Below are 18790 nucleotides of genomic sequence, written 5' to 3' on the forward strand. Positions count from 1 at the left end.
CCAACAAAATCTTAAGGGTCAGCTAGAGACCACATAGGCAGGTACACGGGCCATGGTTGTGACCCCAGATGGCGACAGTTTGGAGTTTGACATCCTGGCTGGGGTAATGCAAGGAGATACCCTAGCCCCATTCCTCTTTGTCATATGGATCGATCCCCAGCTCCTGCGAGCAACATGTCCGATGTGTCCTTGGGCAAGACACTTAACCCTGAATTGGAAACTCCCCCTGCTCTGTCAGGCTGTATGCTGTTCGCTGCTCCTGTGGTTGAACGCTTGGTGCGCTAATTTCCCCTCGGGGATAAATAGAGTTTTTCCTGGACTACGCGCTCAGGAAGGCCATCAACGGGCGAGAGCAGGAACTTGGCCTCACCATCGCACCAAGGAGGTCACGTAGGCACCCTGCTTTAGTCCTGACTGATCTGGACTGCTCTCCAACAACATGGAGCAAGCACAGGAGCTCCTGAGCAGATTGGAGTCAGAGTGTGCCTTTTGCCAAGGTTGGCCTCCGGCTGAACACCAAGAAAACGGAGGCAAAATCTATAACATCCGAGCGGAACACTCACCCCTTACAACAACAGGAGGCACTGCTCTGAAGGAAGTCCACGATTTCAAGTACCTGGGCTCATGGGTCAACTCGACAGAGCAAGAAAGTGAGAAAGGCACTTGCATGGAGAGCCCTGAATGGTATGGCCAGTGTATGGAACTCCAATCTCCCCCGACAAATCAAACTCGGCTTCTTCTATGCGACAATGGAGTCTGTTCTCCTCTATGGGAGTGAATGCTGGACTCTGAAGCCAACTTTACAGAAGGCTTTAGATGAGTGCTACACCAGAATGCTGCGTGTAGTGCTGAACATCAGCAAGAGCGCACATATCACCAACAAGTCTCTGTATACTGGAGAACTCAGAGTGAGCGACAAAATAGCTGCCAGGAGAAAGAGACTTGCAGGACACTGCCAAAGACACCAAAAGCTGCCAGCCAGCAAACTGGTGCTGTGGGAACCAGCACATGGGCACCGGTCACAAGGACGTCCCACAGTAACATTTCTGGATGTTAAGAAGAAAGACGCAGAAGTGCAACGCACCAACAAGCTGGCCGGAAGTATGAAAAATCAGGATGACTGGAAGCGACGATGGAACGCTCGTCTGAGGACGACTTAGAGAGAGTCACATTACTGTTGTGTTTTAAGCACAGCTAGCAAAGGGGCCAGTAGGTCTTTGCAATACGCTATAGCAACAATACTTGCATCCACTTACTATGCTAATCGCGCATGCACACGTGCACACACATACATACGCACAAACACATTATACATCCATTACCTGCTTATTTCATGAATAAACATACATGTACAGTATGTGCAGTACATTGCAATAGCTATAATTCATTATTATCCTACAACCACAAGTATTATTTAAGTCCATAACAGAAGCAGACAGCACATTGCTGGAAGGGGGCATTGTCCCTTCGATATGTTAGTTTAGGTTAGGTTGGCATTTACCTATTCTGCCTATGCCCGAGAGAAGGTCTTCAGGAGTCTGTTGCAGACTCTGGCTGGATCCCAAGTCCCTTATTTGCACCGAGTGTCCTCCAAGTTGTCTCCTCCACTTGCGTCTTAGTCCCGCCCACCAGAGATGCACGGAGGAAACAAAGCCGAGGAGAGAGGACTGAGGAAATCAGCTTTAAGACACATGAGCGTCACATGACGCGACATCAGCTGATCACGTTCAGCCGAACAGCTGTTTATGTCCACACAAACACGCACTGTATTATTTCTAATCAAAAACACACAGTTACAGTGTTTAGTGTCTTTACTTGATAAAAAAACAAACACCTGCAGTCTGTTTCAAACCAAAAGGACAGTTTCTACGGACAAAAAGATGTAATTTTGAATTGTCTATAATTATTTATTATTATTTAACTGTTTTGACTTAACCTAGCCTGTATTTAGACAACAAACTCTGTATTTTATAAACACAGATATTTATGTGTCAGGAATACTGAAAATGATTGATTAGAATCTAAATGATGAAACGTTCAGAAGATAAATAAGTGAGAATATAAAACGGACTCCTCTTCGTCAGACTCTTTTTAATCCCAGCTCATCACAGAGCGACTCTTTACAAACTCACTGATGTTCATCATCTGTTTAAATGTCCGACGCTCTGTTTAGCCTCTTTTTAATGTCTGTCTTTTCTCCCGTATTAAACTCTGCTCATGTTGAGAAGTTTCACTGAAGTCTGATCCTCTGCAGCGTCCAATCAATGAGTGATATACGAGAAGGGGGCGAGTCTGTCAGTGAAAAGACTTCTGTGAAGTCAGCTCTTGTGTCTCCTCGGTCATCGCTCCTCGGATCAGCCTCCTCTCTCCTCGATCCTCTCTCCTCCGTTCGCTATAAGAGCTTTGGGACGATCCTCAACATGGCGGCTTTGGAACTACTTCCGGTTCGGCCGAGGACCGAGGAGACTGCAAATAAGGGACTTGGGATTGAGCCTCTGAATGATCTGAGTCTCCTCAGGAAGAACAGCCTAAAGAGGGTGTCAGTGTTGTGAGACCAATCAAGTTTATGGTTGATGTGGACCCAAAGGTACTTGTAGGAGTTGGAGCTGCTGCAACAGGCTGTCAGTGCCTAGAAGTTAATTATAAATTAAGATAATCCTTTATTGATCCCTAGAGGGGAACATCATGTGTTGCAATCGTAAGAGACAAGAAGAAGAGCATGCATATGAGTCGAAATGAAATGAGAATATATAGAAATTATTATTTTTTTAAAAGGTACAATTTATTATTAACTATTATTTGCAAGTATTAAGTAAATTATACATGAAAAACTATACAAGACACTGAGACATATTAAGTGGCAAGTTCATTGACCAATTAAGAGATAAAGTGACTGAGGTGACTAAAGTGAGTGATCTCAATATTTTGCATTATTTTTACTATATTTTAATATATAATATAAATAATTCACAAGATTGAGATGTCCTCTGTCTTTTTGGGTATCATCTAGGACTTGTACTAACTTCACAATTGCATAATAAAAAATAAAAAAAGACAAACAAATCTGTCATAAGCATAGAGGTGCAAGGGGATCAGGTGCAGGGAATCAGTCTGTTTGTTGTAAATGAATGTCAATCTTTTTCTTCTCTGCTGATGGGCACCTCAAGTCTACACATGTTAGCTTGTTGTGTTTTTGGCCATCCATTAGTGTTTGTGTCACTGTAAACACACCACAAAAGGCTTGTGTGTGTGTGAGTCTGAGATTGGCTATACTTTACGGTACAAGGACTGTACGGTCACAAGTCAGGGCTGAACAGGCTAAAAACTGTCCAATTCCAGTCAAATGCTAATCTATCACCTTTAATTCAGACTAGTGTGCTCACCTGCAGCACGTCTGTTTCTTTCTGTCTGGGACTGTAATATAGGCTATATGCTGGAATGGATTTGCATTTATTTATCTGCTGAATGTGTATTCTCATGACAATTGAAACTCATGATTCGCCTGGCTTAAGTCCGGAATGATTAAAGAAGCACTCTGTGGCTCCGACTTGAGATCAATTCAACAGCTAAAAATAATAAAACTGTCTATGGTGTTATTGAAAATCTGTAAATGGAAAGCTTTGCACTATTCAAGCACATTTTATTTCTGAATATTTCATCATAATAAAAGTCACTACTTATTATTTTGTTGAAACAGTTTTATTGTGAAGGAGTCATGTCGGTAAATGTTGTCTTTTTAGCATGAGCTCTCTATCTGCAGGAAAGAAACAAAACTCAAAACCACAAAGATCCAGTTGCAAGCTACTGAGGTCTGAACACCCAGTAACATCTTCCTCTGGTCTCATGTGCAGAAATGAGTTGATTATCACATCAAACAGGCTTGTTTGAAGGGAGAATTGTGGTCATAGGGCATGACTGTCTTATGCATGATCCCTAATGATGAAGTAATACCGCAAAATAATACCTGAACTGCCAAAAAAGTAAGGTTATATAAATCTTACGTCATATTGGACACCTCTTATTGTTTAACAAAAACATTCTTAAGAGGGATCATGAAATTAAGAAATGCAATCTGAAAAATATGCAATGTCAAGAAATCCAATAAACTTTAAAAAAACTTTAAAATGTGTCAACATGAAAAATAGCCTGTGTTCTGCTATTTTAAAAAGATTATCTCCTTTGCCACTATTCCTGATAGGTTGCTCAGATGGAGCGTTCCCAGAGCCGGCTGCAGAGCAAGCTGGAATACTACAAGGACAGTAACCAAACCCAGGAAGACAACCTGCAGGAGCAGGTTGACAGGCTTAATGCTGAACTCAGCAGCCTCCAGACAGCACACACTGCATTGAGGTTGTTCTCAGTCTTGAGCTCAAAGTTTTAAACATAGGCCACTGCATTGGCCAATGCATATTTGATTCATGGGAATAGTTCAGTATTGGAGGATATGTGAGAGCACTGCTACAACTGGTCCATACATCTTTTTTCTTGTCAAGTGAAAAAATAGTAATGGATCTTACGTGTTTTTTTTATGAATGTGCATAATTTTCAGGGAAGGGATGGTTGCTGAGCGCCTGCAGTCAGCTGAGCTCCAGGCGAAGCTGAGCTCAGGTGTCCAGGAGAAGTTGACAGCTGAGGGAGAAAGAGCAAGGCTAAAGCTAGAGATCCAGTGCCTTAAAGATCAGCTGAAGTGGCATAATGAGCAACTCTCATCTTCAAAGGAAGCTCTAACCGGTATTAGCAAAAAGGAGCTTGAACTGCACACAGCTGAAAAAGAATCCATTATGAGTCCAGTGGACAGGGCACAGGATGAGTACCCTGATCAGGTAAATGGAATACATCTCCATCCATTGGTCGAGTCATTTTTTATTTGACATGGGCAATCATATTGTATAACTGTTGTATTCAGATGTTCAGAAATTAAATAGAGCAAAACAACCTAAAACACAAACCCTGATCGAAGAGCTGCTGTACAGCTTTTCTGTCCTTCGTAAGGCACATGGTCTGACTCTAACTTATGAGTAATGAGGCCAGCATTAGGGGGGACTTCCTCTTCCAGGATCATGTGTGTTCACAGTTTTCACATCTTAAGCAGGAGGTGAATTTTCTCCAGACCAAGCTGGAGGACCAGTGTCAGTTGGCCTTACAGCACCAACTGGCGCTGAAGGCTCAGCTCAATGAAGCCCAAGCACATATAAAGGTAAGATTATTAGATCAGCCATGGTGTTCTCTGGCAATCACTTGGTCATTTAATGTTTAATGTATGGCACATTTACTTTTATTGCATGATTGGCTTATCATTTATTTTCATATTGCATTATGCCTAAATCCCTCAGCATTATGCAATTTGATCAATTGTTTTATCCAGTAGCCTTACTGATTTGATAGTGAGTTTACAATACAAAAGAAACATTTTTAAACATTTGTATACTTTCTGACAACAATAATTTCCTTTAAACTCATAATAAATGTGGATGATTGACACGAATGCTTTCTCCAATGCCAGTAGCCATGCATCCTGTTTTGTGGACTTTTTTGGAGTATGTGGGGTTTTGAAATTGCTTCATAACAGCCAAAAATCATGTTAGCAAGCTGATCTAGGGAGACTTTACTAAATGTGTTAATCTATACTCTCCTTCATCAAAAATTGAACCCAGCTTTGTCTGTTGTTATCCTTAGTCCCAGGACTTAGTGCTGAACCAGAAGGCAGAGGAGGCCAAACAGATGAAGCAGGACCTGCAAAGGGCCCAGAGCCTTTTCTCCTCAGCAGAGCGAGAGTTGCGCTACGAGAAAGAGAAGAACCTTGATCTGAAGAGACATAATACCCTGCTAGATCAGGAAAAACTCAAGGTTCTTTTCAGGTTACACAATAGCGTATTTAGGTTTTTCCTCCAGATGACATGTACTACTCCTACACTTTCATCATGTTATCCCCTTTAGTCAACTTATAGTCACTGACTATTAACAAGAGCAAAACTGTATGAAACTGTAACCTAAAGTCTCAAAGAGAAGATGTTATAGAACCGTCAGAATAGTGAAAATGCTGCTTTTAATGCAATGTTATTTGTGTTCATATTTTTTCTCATTTGCTTCTTTTAGCTTTGTGCAGAGCTGAAGCAGGTCCAGAAAAAGCTTGTTGAGGTCGAGCATAGTGTTCATGCTCAGGCAGCCGAATGTGAATGTCAGCAGCAAAAAATTCGAAAACTGGAATTGGAACTTGCACGTAACTCAACAAATCGCAACATCACCACTAGTTTGCAGGAGGAGCTACAGGCAGAGAGGGTGCGGCTGATCGCTGCTGACAAAAAGGTCAGTGCTGATAGGACATCCCAAATAAGCACTTTGCTAACAAGTGAAGTCGTATGACTTACCTGGGAAGATTGAGTCCTCGTTCCTCACTTGATCACCACTATGTCCCATTTACATAGCATTCTGTCCCCCTGCTTGCCAAAGTAATATGACATGCTTGCAAGCAGGCTAGTTGAACAAGTAGGGTGCAAATCCAGCCTTTTTGACTGGGATGGCTCAACTGGAGCAACAACTTATGCAGGAAGCTTGTGTGCATCCACACGGGATGGGTTTTGATCTTTGAATATTCAAATTTTTATCAAATTGTAATACAGTTTAAGTGTTCAACTTACTTTTGACTTAGCGTAATAAGTTTATTTTTTCCGTTATTTTAAGTGGTGACCAATTGTAATGCATTTTGAACCTTGAACCTTCTTTCTGTGAGGCAACAGCCCCTCCTTCTCATGTAGTACCTGTAAATTGGTTCTACTTAACCCAAATGTTAGGCAGGGCTATTCACCAACATTAAAAACTTCTTCTGTTGGACACCTTGAGCCTTGTACTCTCTGGAAATGAATTGCTTGTTTATTTCAATGAATGAAACATGACTTTGTTGCAATGGTAGGTGTTAGAGCTGCAGCAGCAGCTTAGGAGTGCCCAGCACCAGCTGCGAGTGGAGGAAGCTCGGGCAGGTGAGAGCAGTCGCCTGGAGATGGACAGCAGGGATCTGACCGATACCATATTGGCCCTGAGAACCAAGCAGCAGGAGGAGCAGATCACTAGGTAACATAAGATAAGATAATACTTTATTGATCCCCAGAGGGGAAATTCGAGCGTTGAGGTGGCTAAAAAAAGTAGAAGGTAAAAAAAATACAGAATAGCTAAGACAAATACACTGCCTGGCCAAAATAAAAGTCACACACTAATATTTTGTTGGACCACCTTGAGCTATGATTTCGGCATGCATTTACATCATTTCAACAAGCTTCTGCAATATCGTATCATTTATTTCCATCCATCATTGCATCGTAGCGTTCATTTTTCGCCAAGATCTTGTATTGATGACAGTAGATTTGGACCACTGCACAAAGTCTTCTCCAGCATATCCCAAAGATTCACAATGAGGTTCCGGTCTGGAATGGGTGAAAATGATGTCTTATTCTCCCTGAACCACTCTTTCACAATTTGAGCCCAATGAATTCTAGCATTGTCATTGTTATATCTCCACCTTATCTGGGTGCCTGTAATACAATTACGTGTTATTGTTTATTTAAAGTCTGCATGATTAGTAGTAACCAGCTAAAATAGCCCAAATCCCAACATTCAAAGCGCAACTCCTCAACAGAGGTCACAGTACGCCAAATAACATACCAGTCATCTTGAAATATCATAGCATTCGTGTCATCAGGGTAGAAAATATCCTTAAATGGAATGACCTGGTCATTCAGCATATTTAGGTAGTCAGCTGATCTCATTCTTTGGGCATGTTGCGCAACCTAGACCTAACCAAGTGAAGCAACCCCAGATCATAGCACTCCCCCCACAGGGTTCTACGGTAGGAACTAGTCATTATGGGTGCAACACACCAGCTGCCTCTCTTATTACTCTGATGCACCAACCAATCTGGAACAGGGGAAATCTGAACTCATCAGACCACATGACCTTCTTCCATTGCTCCATAGTCTAATTTTTATGCTTCTTACCCGAGCAAATTAGTGGTATAACCAGCCATAAGTGGTTTTCTTACAGCTACTCAGCTGTTTATTCACAATCCTTTCCCTTCACATTGTGCATGTTGAAATGCTCTTACTTTCACTATTAAATATAGCCCTGAGTTCTGTTGTTTTTCTACGATTTGATTTCACCAAACATTTAAGTGATCTCCGATCATTAAACTTAGTTGTTTAACAAATAAACATTTTACTCACTGCATCAGTTAGGGTTAAATAGCTTGTTGCCAGTTGAAACATAATCACCTATGCAGTATTTATTCAAAAGGAGACTCTTACCTATTTACTTCTCTAGGTGGTGACCTTTTTTTGGCCTGCCAGTGTATAGATAAAACAATAGGGGGTATATAAGTACAAGTACAATATGAATGGTCAAGTTAACTATGCAGAGAATTAAGACATAATGTTCAATGAATGGCAGGATAAAGTGACAAAATAAATGTCAGTCCTGCTCTTCCCATTGGTAGTGCTTTCGCCAACATTACAAGTTTTAATATCCATTTATGAACAAAACAGATCTTAAACATACGATACTTCTATCCATAAGTTCCTCTTAATATCTCAGGAAGCTGTTGGAGCAGCGCGAAGAGGAGCTGCAACAGCAGTTACGGTCCCTCAGGCTGATGGAGGCCTCCATGACCAAGACAAATGCAGAGCTCAGCCAACGGGCTCAACAGCTGGAATCACATCTGACCATCCTGGAGGCTGAGCTAAGCAAGGCCAGAGAGGAGGTAAGGATGAGTGTACCACAGCTCATCCAATGTCAATGATATGGCTGGGTTTTGGCCATCAATGTAATCATTAGAAACCTGGTAGTATTTTTGAATGGGAGTGCATCCTGCCCTCATTGGGAAAGCTCTGTATTTCTTGTCTGAAAAGTGCTGAGGTTATATTTCTGTCTCCATGTTTAGATGTGTCTCCTTTTATCTCATAGTAATGTTTGACATCTGGCTGGCATTCTTAGAAAGTCAATATACAGAGCGTCTTTTTAAACTGATGGGTTCAATATATCCTAAAGGTGAGAGACAACCAGAGGTCATGCAACAAACTACAGGAGGACTTGGGATTCAAGCAGCAGGAAGTTGACAGAATGCAAGGGGAGCTTCAGCAAGTTCTACTCCAACTGGACATGCATGTCAGGTGAGACAATCACATTTTCACTGATATAAATTTATTTGCAACGTAATACAATGAACTCTGATGTACCTGGGAAATGTGTTATCATTATTATAAATATTAAAGTGAATCTTGACCGGTTTTCACATATGCCCTCTTCAAAATATCTAGAAAATTTGAGGAGGACGGCTCAGGATATTCTCCAAACTGGCTGTTTACATAAGCACATCTCAGAGGGAGGCCACCCCTGCCAGACAGGTGGGGGAGACTCGAGTGCAGTGTTGCCAGATTGGGCGTTTTTTCGCCCAGTTGGGCTATTTTTGTTGACGTCAGACAGGGAAAAAATACATTGGGCTGGTGATTCAAATTTGGGTTGCTTTTGTCCACATTTGGCGAGTTTTTAATATTGTAATGTCCTTCAGGACGTTGTAAGGATGACAAGATCGTTCTTTTATCAGCTTTACTAACTGGTTGCTGTCGGCCGTGACCACGCCACTTACAAGGCAGAGAACAAGTAACAACTTGCTGTAAAACACTTCACCTAACTCTCTCGAGCAGGCTCACTCACAGCAGCTACACACTCGCGCTTTGCCTGATGCATTTACTGACTCTTTGAACAGTAGGAATTAAGAACTCTTTTTGAACAACAAACATGAACTATTGCATTTCAAACATGAACCATTACACTATTGTGAAAAACAGCTCTCTTTCTCTTTCTCTCTCTCTCTCTCTCTCTTGCTCTCTCTCTTTAATAAAGAAAATAGCCTAAATAAATAAATAATTGCATATCGGCCAATCGGCATCATTTCCTGGCCTAGCTAAGTTAGCACCATCATCATTATTTGCATGTAGTCCTCATACAGGTAATCTGTGATGTAAATAACAAAATATATTAGGCTTGCTCAGCTTAAAGGTGCACATTTTTACATGCAGTTGGCGTTATTAATAATCAGGACCTGGTACTAGGATGCCAGAGGTTACTTTTTGCAATTTGTGTAGCCTATGGCTGATTTGCAATTTGCAAAAACCTATTTATCATTTATATGTGGTTATTAGATGCAGATATGAATCTCTGGGTGTGTTTTCTTTTGCATGTGTTATTTTCCGGGTTTGCACAAGTGTCTGGCACCTTCGTGATTGGGGCTGGTTTTTATTGGAGTGGGTGGGTTTTAAGATGTGATTGGGCTGGAAACTGTCAATATGATCTGGCAACACTGCTCGGGTCTAGCAGAAGTTGTGGAAGAAGCAACAGAGTCCCCTATACAATGCTATAATAGGAATATTTGCCATTGTATCAATGCTGCGTGTAGTTCAACAGAATCACCCTATCAGCAAAAGGGCAGCGAAGAACACACTGGCAGCAGTAAAATGTTATTCAGCTTTTTAATTACAATCATGGAGATTGTAGCAGTCATGTGCATGCACTCTATGCATGCAAGTAAGGTCCTTTACCTGCTTTTTGTAAACATAACAATGAGCATGGTCTTGTTACCTGCTCTTTTGTTAATGTTAACAGACAAACAGTAACGTCCTTTACCTGCTTTTGTAAAGTGTCTCGAGATAACGCCTGTTATGAATTGACGCTATATAAATAAAGATTGATTGATTGATTGACTCTATGCACCGTGCATCAGTCACAAGATATAAACGTCACTCCCCCCTCTGATCGGCTTAAGATGAATTCTCCTATATAGATATAGATAATATCCTGCAGCATTCTCACATCAGCTTACTCGGATTTGCTGTGGAAAAAGAAAATAGGGAGCTGGCATAAGAAACAGCAGGGGGAAATCAGAAATTACACATAAAGCTCCTCTGGCAAATATCAGGAGTTTTTCAGGAGTTTTCTACAAGTTTGAAAGTCCTGTTAGAGTTGTTCAACTTCCCTGTATCTTCATCAAAAGAGTTTCTTTTTTCTTAATTAACAAATTTCTTTTATGTAAAGCACTCTGTAAACTATGTTATTTACAAGAAAAATAATGTGTATTTTTTTATCAACCAGAAAATACAATGAGAAGCAGAGTCAGCACAAGGCCAAGCTCCGTCGGGCAAAGCAGGTCTTCCTCAAGGCTACTGCACAGAGGGACCACATCATACAGAAGCTGGAGAATGACCTGGTGTTGGCATCCAGCTTCTCACACAAGGTCACACACATAATGCAGAAGGCTAGCAAAGTCCCTTTATTTCCAAATATCCTACAAGAGATGTTAATGCTAGAATACCAGTTAAAGAATATAAACGTCTAAATTGTCTGTATTTTCTGTGCAACTTCCTTTCTATCTCCTCCTTGGTGGGTTTCAGGAGAAGGAAAGGATCAATACAGTTATGGAGGAAAATGAGAAGCTTCTCGAAGAGAAGAGGGAGCTTTTGCGAAATATAAGCGAGGCAGAGGAAATGGGCAGTAAAGGCATGAGGACCGCCTCAACTGTTCAATACAGGTATCTTTTGAAGCACTAATGATTTACTGGTACATGAAAGTCGTAGATATGTTGCTGGTTCTTTTCAAAATTGGCAATTGGATTGTTTTTTTCTGCGTAAATCAAGAATTAAGATTTCAAATCAGTGCTAGATTAACTTAGTTTCCCATTGCTGCTGACGTGAAGTAGATTTAAAAATAATTATGAAAATAATGTAATGAGTAAAATGCTGTTATTCGTCCTTTCCTAGTGGTACCTGTAAGCTCTCATAATACTGTAAAATAAGCTTCCAAATCATCCTGAAATCTTGTCGTGAGCATCTATTTGAATGTACAATGGCGGGAGGCTGGGAAACTTTGATTCTAATGCACAGCCAGTTCATTTGTTTATTTTATTCTTGATCTGTGCCTTGTATTAGCTGTTTGGGGGGGTTAAAGTAGTAATGCTGGAATAAAAATTGTGCAAATAAGTAGGCTTATGTACAACGTGTGTAGGATGATAAATGAACGACCTTGTAAAGCATAGGATCCTGTTGCTTAAAATGCGCTATAATATCGAGTATATGTCACATGTACTTTCCTAGACAGAAAACACTTGGGACAAAGGTTTTAAGCGATGAGAAAAAAAAGATGCTCTGTGATTAAACTCTTTATGTCCGAATAGCAGAGGCAAAAATACATATGTTCATTTAGGATTACTTTTAGGAGTGTTGATACAGTGGGCTATTTGTCACAAAGAGCGAGGCATGCTAGACTGACGCATACATTATTACGCACAGCTGTTTTCAGAAGCAGTTATCACTTTACGTAGTCCACATAATCGACTATGTAATTTTGGCGACATGAATAATTTGCTATAAAAAAAACTAAAAAAAAAAAAACTATATTGTTCCACACTCCAGGACAGTGGTTGCAGTAATGCACCAGAAAGCTAGCCACCAAAGATGCTAATGTTTAAAACGGAAAAGAAGAATTCACACAAAAGCGGCATGGAATAACAATAGTGCAAGCATCGAGGAGCAACGAGTAGCAAACTAATCCCGCACACGGTCTTCAAAAGTGTGGGAGTTTTTTACTCTTCTCAATTTCACCAGATGTGTCCGCTCTGGTTTGTTACAGCTCCGTGCACCGTCCTCTGTCAACACCCACTGGCTGCAATCTCTATCATTACATCTTTGTGGCGGATAGCTCTCTAAAATGTACTCACCTAATGGAAATCTATCCACATTTGGCATATGGTTGGTGTTAGTTTCGGACCCTATAATTACTTGATTATTAAAAATAGATTATGGAATATTTTCTAGTCTTATTAGATTTATGTCGGTTATCGTCACTATTATTTATTTTAGTTATCCAGGAGGAGGAATTGCATCTCATCATAAAACTTTGTGAGGCAGCATATTGCAAATCTAGAAGATCCATAGTTGGTAACAGCATGACTGTACGTTAACTGTACGTTAAATTTGGGCATTTTGACTGTTTGCCAAATCATTTCTAAAATCTTCCTAACTCATATATGTTGTCTTCTGCTTCAGATTTCCCATTTATGTTAAGGGTTTGCCTCTGAATACTTTGACATGAGGTATAGGGTGAACAGCAGGAGATCATAAATGGACATTGTGAGAGGTTGGTCAGATCTGTGTGGAATGTCCTCAATTCCCCTTTTAGTCATTAACACCTGGATGAGGAAGGCCTTTACACAGTTCTTTGTGAAGGAGAGTCTATCTTCAACTGGCCAATTACAAAAGCATTCACGGATCCTAATGACTTGGATGAACTCACACCAAACTCCCGGTTGCTGTTAAAACCTTCACCAGGAACTCAGGCATTTGACTTGTGTAGGCCAGTCAATCTAGCCCAAACACTAAATTTGCAAAAGTAATGTAATATCGTTTTTATTGTTCCTAATACCCTCCTGAATCATATACTAAAAGTCTACCGCAGTTGACGGAACATATTTTTTTCGAACTTAAAGACCTTAAACTTAAACTTAAACTTAAAACTTGAAAATTAAAATTAAAATTGTGCCCAACACTCAAAGTACATTGAGTTGAATAGGGGAACGATTTCAATGAATAGCTATAACTATGACACTTCTCCTATTGACTATCATCATACCAACGAAAAAATGTATTGGACGTTTTTGAGATTTTATGTTTATATATGCAATTTAGGCCTTTCTTCATACAATGTACCATTATTTGCATACATTACAAAATACAAAATTTGAAAATTGCATGAAGCCAGATTTAAAAATGTTATTTAATTACATTGAGACAATACAGAAAGACTGAATGAAAGACTGGACTGTGGCTATATCATCCTATACATTAGAAAATACTATTTAGAGTCATCAAAAAAATCTTTTTGCCATGTTTTTGGTATAATGTAGAAAATATCAGGCTATTAAAAATATATTAACACAACCTATTCCTAATCAAACACAAAGGAGGAAATTTGTAATAAATAGTTTATGTAGGTGTCACTGAAGTGGATATTTCTCCTCCACAGTGTACAGAAGATTTTAAAGAGTATAGTGAAAGGGAATCAATTTTTCAGTGGAAAACACTATTAACAGACAAGTCATTGATATTGCAATCTCTAAATAGACAATACCCAAAACCACAACTCAAGAGACAGATGTAGAAGAGAAAGCCCAGTAAGCACTTTAAACTTAAACTTTAACTAAATAGGAGGTAGACCATAACAGGTTTTTTTTCTTCCAGGATTACAGAATTAGAAAAAAATAAAACCACCAACTATGTTTATGTAAACAAATAAAGAGCAGGAAATTAGACCATTATCAAAAGAGAGAAATAACCATTAATGTCCACTGTGGCAAGACTGTAAAATCCACTTAAGATTTTGACCGTGACAACAACAAAAAAAGTTTAATCCATGTTCTCATCCAAGTTTGCAGACATATTTGCAAATACGCCTCGGCACTCCATGCAAGCTAGGGACCAGTCGAGGCCTTGACGACGGCAATTGCAGCGCATTGTGCTGCAACCAGACTGCACTTGCAGCGCACAAGCTCAAACAGAGATTAAGATGCAGGGTCCTGGTCACTATTGACAGGAATTAAGCGTGACTCTTGGACCCTCCAGTCCTATTCCTCTGGTGGTGGCAGAGGGCGACGATAATTCATCTTCAACCATGGCTAATAAGATAAGCCTAAAAGCAAGAAGGGAGCTCAAGCAAGTGAAACAGCTTCCACTGCTTAAAGCAAAGGGATAACAGGCCAAATTGATAAGATTTGGCAATTCAAACGTTTGGAACAAAGATGGATACCCAAACAGCTTCTATCCTTCAAGAAATAATATCCACATGCAACAGTTACCTCCCTCCAGTCTGCTAACTCGCAAAAAAACTAAATTTATTGACGACCTTGAGGACTCTGTAATGGAATTTTAATAAGTTTACTTGGTTAGAAATAATACCATCAGTCAAATTTAATTTTAAGTAATTTATCACAATAAAAGGTAATTAACAGGTCATGAAACAAATTCTGTCAATAAGAGTTCAACAGACAAACCGTCCCTCCAGGATTTCGCAGACTTATTGGGGGATTGTTGCAGCCTAAAATGCCTGATTTTGCGGCAGCTTTTCCAAAGAATTGCAATGCATGTTGAAATGTTTTTAGCTGTTTTTTGCTAATTAAATTGCGGCAGGAAGCAAAAATTGCAAAATAGTTGATTTTTTTTTTTGTCAATTATTTTATTGCACACACTTGTGATTGAGTGACATTTTAACCTGAGCAGAGCGATTTACTTTGTTAAGCATATTCATCTGCATCACTCAGTGACTTCTCCTTCTCACATACGCACACGCACGCAGGCACACACACACACACACACACACACACACACACACACACTGTCATTTCTGTGTGGCCTCACCAAGCTCTTTTCTCTTTTCAGAAAGGCACTGTTGACTTCACAGGTGTTCTTTTCAAAATGTCTGATGTTCTCTGTATTTTATATCTTCCTACAGATCGTATCTTGTACCCAGATCATCTATTCTCCGTGTCTGCGGGGTAAAAAAACGATCTCAAATATTAAACATGCAGTAAAAAGTGATTGAGCAGTGTCAGCTACACAGCGGCACTTTGTCAACAAACTGTTGTCATAGTACCTGCAGCACTTTTCTTTTCAGCGCACAAACGCTTCATGCACACAGTGCATATAAACAGGGAAGTGAGTTTGGTCCGTGGTCATTAAACTTTGATGACGTATTGCTCGCTGTTTTCGCGGGGGTCTACTCTGTTTGGTGAAAGTTGTGGGGAAAACTATTTTGATTGTTCAAATTAGCAGAAAAGTTGCAGTGATTTTTAATTAACAGTGAAATCTCACAAATCACAAAGTTACACATACTACACAAGCCTTGTTGCAGACAAACAAGGTTCCAGACCCACACGCCCGCGAGAGACGGGGATGGCACTGGCTTATTAATACCTCCTGAAACAAACCAGAATGCTGCTTAAGCGCAACCAGCAGACAAGGAACATTTGGCCCTCTCACTGGCTGGCAGTGGTTTTGACCCCTAAGACACCTTCCTCTTCCTCCTCACTTGCTGATCGTGGGTCTGGTTGCCTGGTCAGCCTGTTTGGATGGTTGGTTGATGGGCTTCCTTTGCCAAGTAACTTTAGTGGTGGGAACTTTATGTAGCGCCATATGGCTCCCTTGTTTCTTTGTACACTGTCTTATCTCTTTGTGGCTAACTAACCACTAACATCCTGATATACACCTGGAAGTGAGCAGGATAATTCCATAGCTCCTTTATCAACAGGTCAAACTCTCCCTGTTCTTATTTTTAGGAGTGGGTGGACCCAGTCTTTTTCAAGGAGTGAAAGAACCACAAAATCATCTTCACTGCTTGATAATTTCATTTTGTCTCTTACTGCAAACTTTTGTATTTCATAGAAAAATAAGCACATCGGAGCAAGGATAAGGTTTTGTATCTGGATTCAGATAAAAATAACTCATCCAAACAAAATGGCTTATTGTACAAATACCTTTTAGTGTTTAATTGTATTCATTCTAAACTGAATCATAAGGAAGAAAATATTTTACTGTTTTTAAATGTGAACTTGATTCTGTCTTTTAGGGTCAACGTTTTAGAAATGGAAAACAGACAACTTCAGGATCGAACACTGAAGCTCTCCAATCAAGTCAGTTCTTTGGAGCGTGCCCTAAGGAATGTCCAGTCACATTACAGTGTGGAGGTAACACCATGCAGATCTTTTTGGTATCATGGGAAGTGCCACCCAAAGTTCACAGGTTTTATTTTATTTCAAAACAGCTTATAAAGCTTAAATATATGAGATAAAGAATTTCTAATGTTTTTGCTGTTTAAAAATCATGCAAGGTGCAGTCTGTCACGGTTGAGGCCAAATGTATAAAATGTAGAATGTACTTGACCATACTTTAAGTAAATAGGTGACATATCCCATATTTTACTGTACTGTAAAGTGGTGTGTTTTGGTCTCAAATGCTTTAAATTCTCAACAGAATGCAAAGAAAGTGCTCCCCTCTGACAGTCTTTGTGATGGCATCCTACGAACTTCATCGCTAAGGTAAAACTGTTTTAGAGGAATAATTGTTGTGTTAAAATTATGATTACATGTTACTCATAGCATATGGATGGATGCTTGCACTTGTATTTTCCACTATTTCAAACATATTGTGTCAACAGTCTGACATCAGGTTCATGTGACCCGCTGGACATTCTTGATGCAATCTGTCGCGTGAAGGCGGGTGAGCGTGTGGTGGTGGATTCCACTCGTGCTGTGTCCATACAGCAACCATCGGAGCAGGGCTACCTAAATCTCACCCCCCACCTGGTTCCTCCAGATTAAAAAAAAACAGATGAGAGCACTAATGACCACAACCAGGTATGACAGGTTTTGGTCAGGCACTACAGTATCCTATACCTAAAAATATAAAATGTAAATACAGCTTTTTAAAAGCCAGTAATAATGAACTGGAGCTTCCACTAGTTCTTCTCAGGGTGATGTAACTTTCAACATGCAAAGCAGTTTCTTGTTTGGCTTGCAACTTCTATTTCTTATCTAGCTCCAGAAAGTATGAGTGATTTATAAAAATAAATGTCACTGCAAGCCTCAATCAGTTACAATAAAAGTATATTAAAAAACACACATACACTCTTAATAGTGTTTGTATGCAAAGTTGTGTTGCATATGCCAGGGAAGTTGGTCAGTAGTTTGTATTATCACACCAAAGGAAATCAGAACATTTGTAAGCCTTATATTGGCTCATGAAAATCTTTATTGTGGCATTACATTATTAAAAAAAGATTAAAGGGATACTTCACCCATTTACATGAAGCTGTGTATCATTATCAGGAAGTTTTCTTCATGTGATGCAATATGACGCTTTTTGCATCACATGAAGAAAACTTTCAAGCAAAGAAAAACACATTTTTCTCGTCTCAGGGCAAAATGAGGGTTGGATTCATGACCATTCAACACTACTACCATGTTTCTAATGATACAAAGCTTCATGCAAATGGCTGAAGTATCCCTTTAAGTAACAGTGCAACATATGGAAATGTTCAGTAAAGTACATGTCTTAAAGCATTTTCATGAGGGAAACTGAATGACAAAGGTTCAGCTTGAGCACTACGAAATGTTTTAATAGCTTTTACATTTTTGAAAATTGTAGCACTGGTTATATCAGTGTCTTGTGCAGTGTTACACACATGTAAATTATTCTTTGCCATTTAAGATGGAAAAAAGCCTCCTATAGTGTGGTACGTTCATGGTTTTACTGTATCTCAAAAAAACTTCAAACACAGATTAAGGATTTTTTATTTACGAGTTTACAAAATAGGACTTGGGGCACAAAGACTTACCATATATGGCAATTAATACTGTGATCCTTCTTAAGTAACAGGACCAGTCTGATACCTGGTATTGGTACTGTTTGATTACAAAAAAGACAAAATGTCAGGAAGCCATTAAATTCCAAGGTTTTTTTTGTTGCTTGTTCGAAGTAACTGAAGCTGTTCTTATTTTGTTGGTCAATCTCAGTGTGTACAGAAAGTAACTTTTGCCTTCTACAAGGAGATGTGTGTCACATGGCAATAAAATACAATTTAAAGGAGGGGTTTACAACTTACAAAAGATTGTTGATACTATGATTGTCTTTAATTTTCAAATCCATTTATAAAAGTAAGGGATTACATATATTCAAACTAAGTTATAGAGTACATGGACACATGT

General features: G+C 39.6%; 1 protein-coding gene across 8 annotated transcripts in view; it reads left to right on the forward strand.

The window, feature by feature from the left end:
* The window catches only part of ccdc30 (coiled-coil domain containing 30), a 29171-nt gene extending 10788 nt beyond the window's left edge, over positions 1 to 18383 (forward strand). For 6 of the 8 annotated variants that reach the window (XM_079359456.1, XM_079359457.1, XM_079359459.1 and 3 more), the window contains 13 exons: positions 4199 to 4350; positions 4550 to 4823; positions 5090 to 5197; positions 5677 to 5847; positions 6097 to 6306; positions 6911 to 7068; positions 8581 to 8746; positions 9034 to 9155; positions 11134 to 11275; positions 11433 to 11569; positions 16654 to 16771; positions 17058 to 17122; positions 17242 to 18383. In XM_079359456.1, coding sequence (XP_079215582.1) covers positions 4199 to 4350; positions 4550 to 4823; positions 5090 to 5197; positions 5677 to 5847; positions 6097 to 6306; positions 6911 to 7068; positions 8581 to 8746; positions 9034 to 9155; positions 11134 to 11275; positions 11433 to 11569; positions 16654 to 16771; positions 17058 to 17122; positions 17242 to 17404 — 1986 coding nt within the window. In that variant the 3' untranslated portion in view covers positions 17405 to 18383. Of the gene's footprint in view, positions 1 to 4198; positions 4351 to 4549; positions 4824 to 5089; positions 5198 to 5676; positions 5848 to 6096; positions 6307 to 6910; positions 7069 to 8580; positions 8747 to 9033; positions 9156 to 11133; positions 11276 to 11432; positions 11570 to 12904; positions 13878 to 16653; positions 16772 to 17057; positions 17123 to 17241 lie in introns of those variants that run through there. The other 2 variants (XM_079359458.1, XM_079359461.1) reach the window with 2 other exon arrangements.
* The last annotated feature ends 407 nt before the right edge of the window (positions 18384 to 18790 follow it).

The sequence above is a fragment of the Symphodus melops genome (genome assembly GCF_947650265.1).
Source record: "Symphodus melops genome assembly, chromosome: 13".
NCBI lineage: Eukaryota > Metazoa > Chordata > Actinopteri > Labriformes > Labridae > Symphodus > Symphodus melops.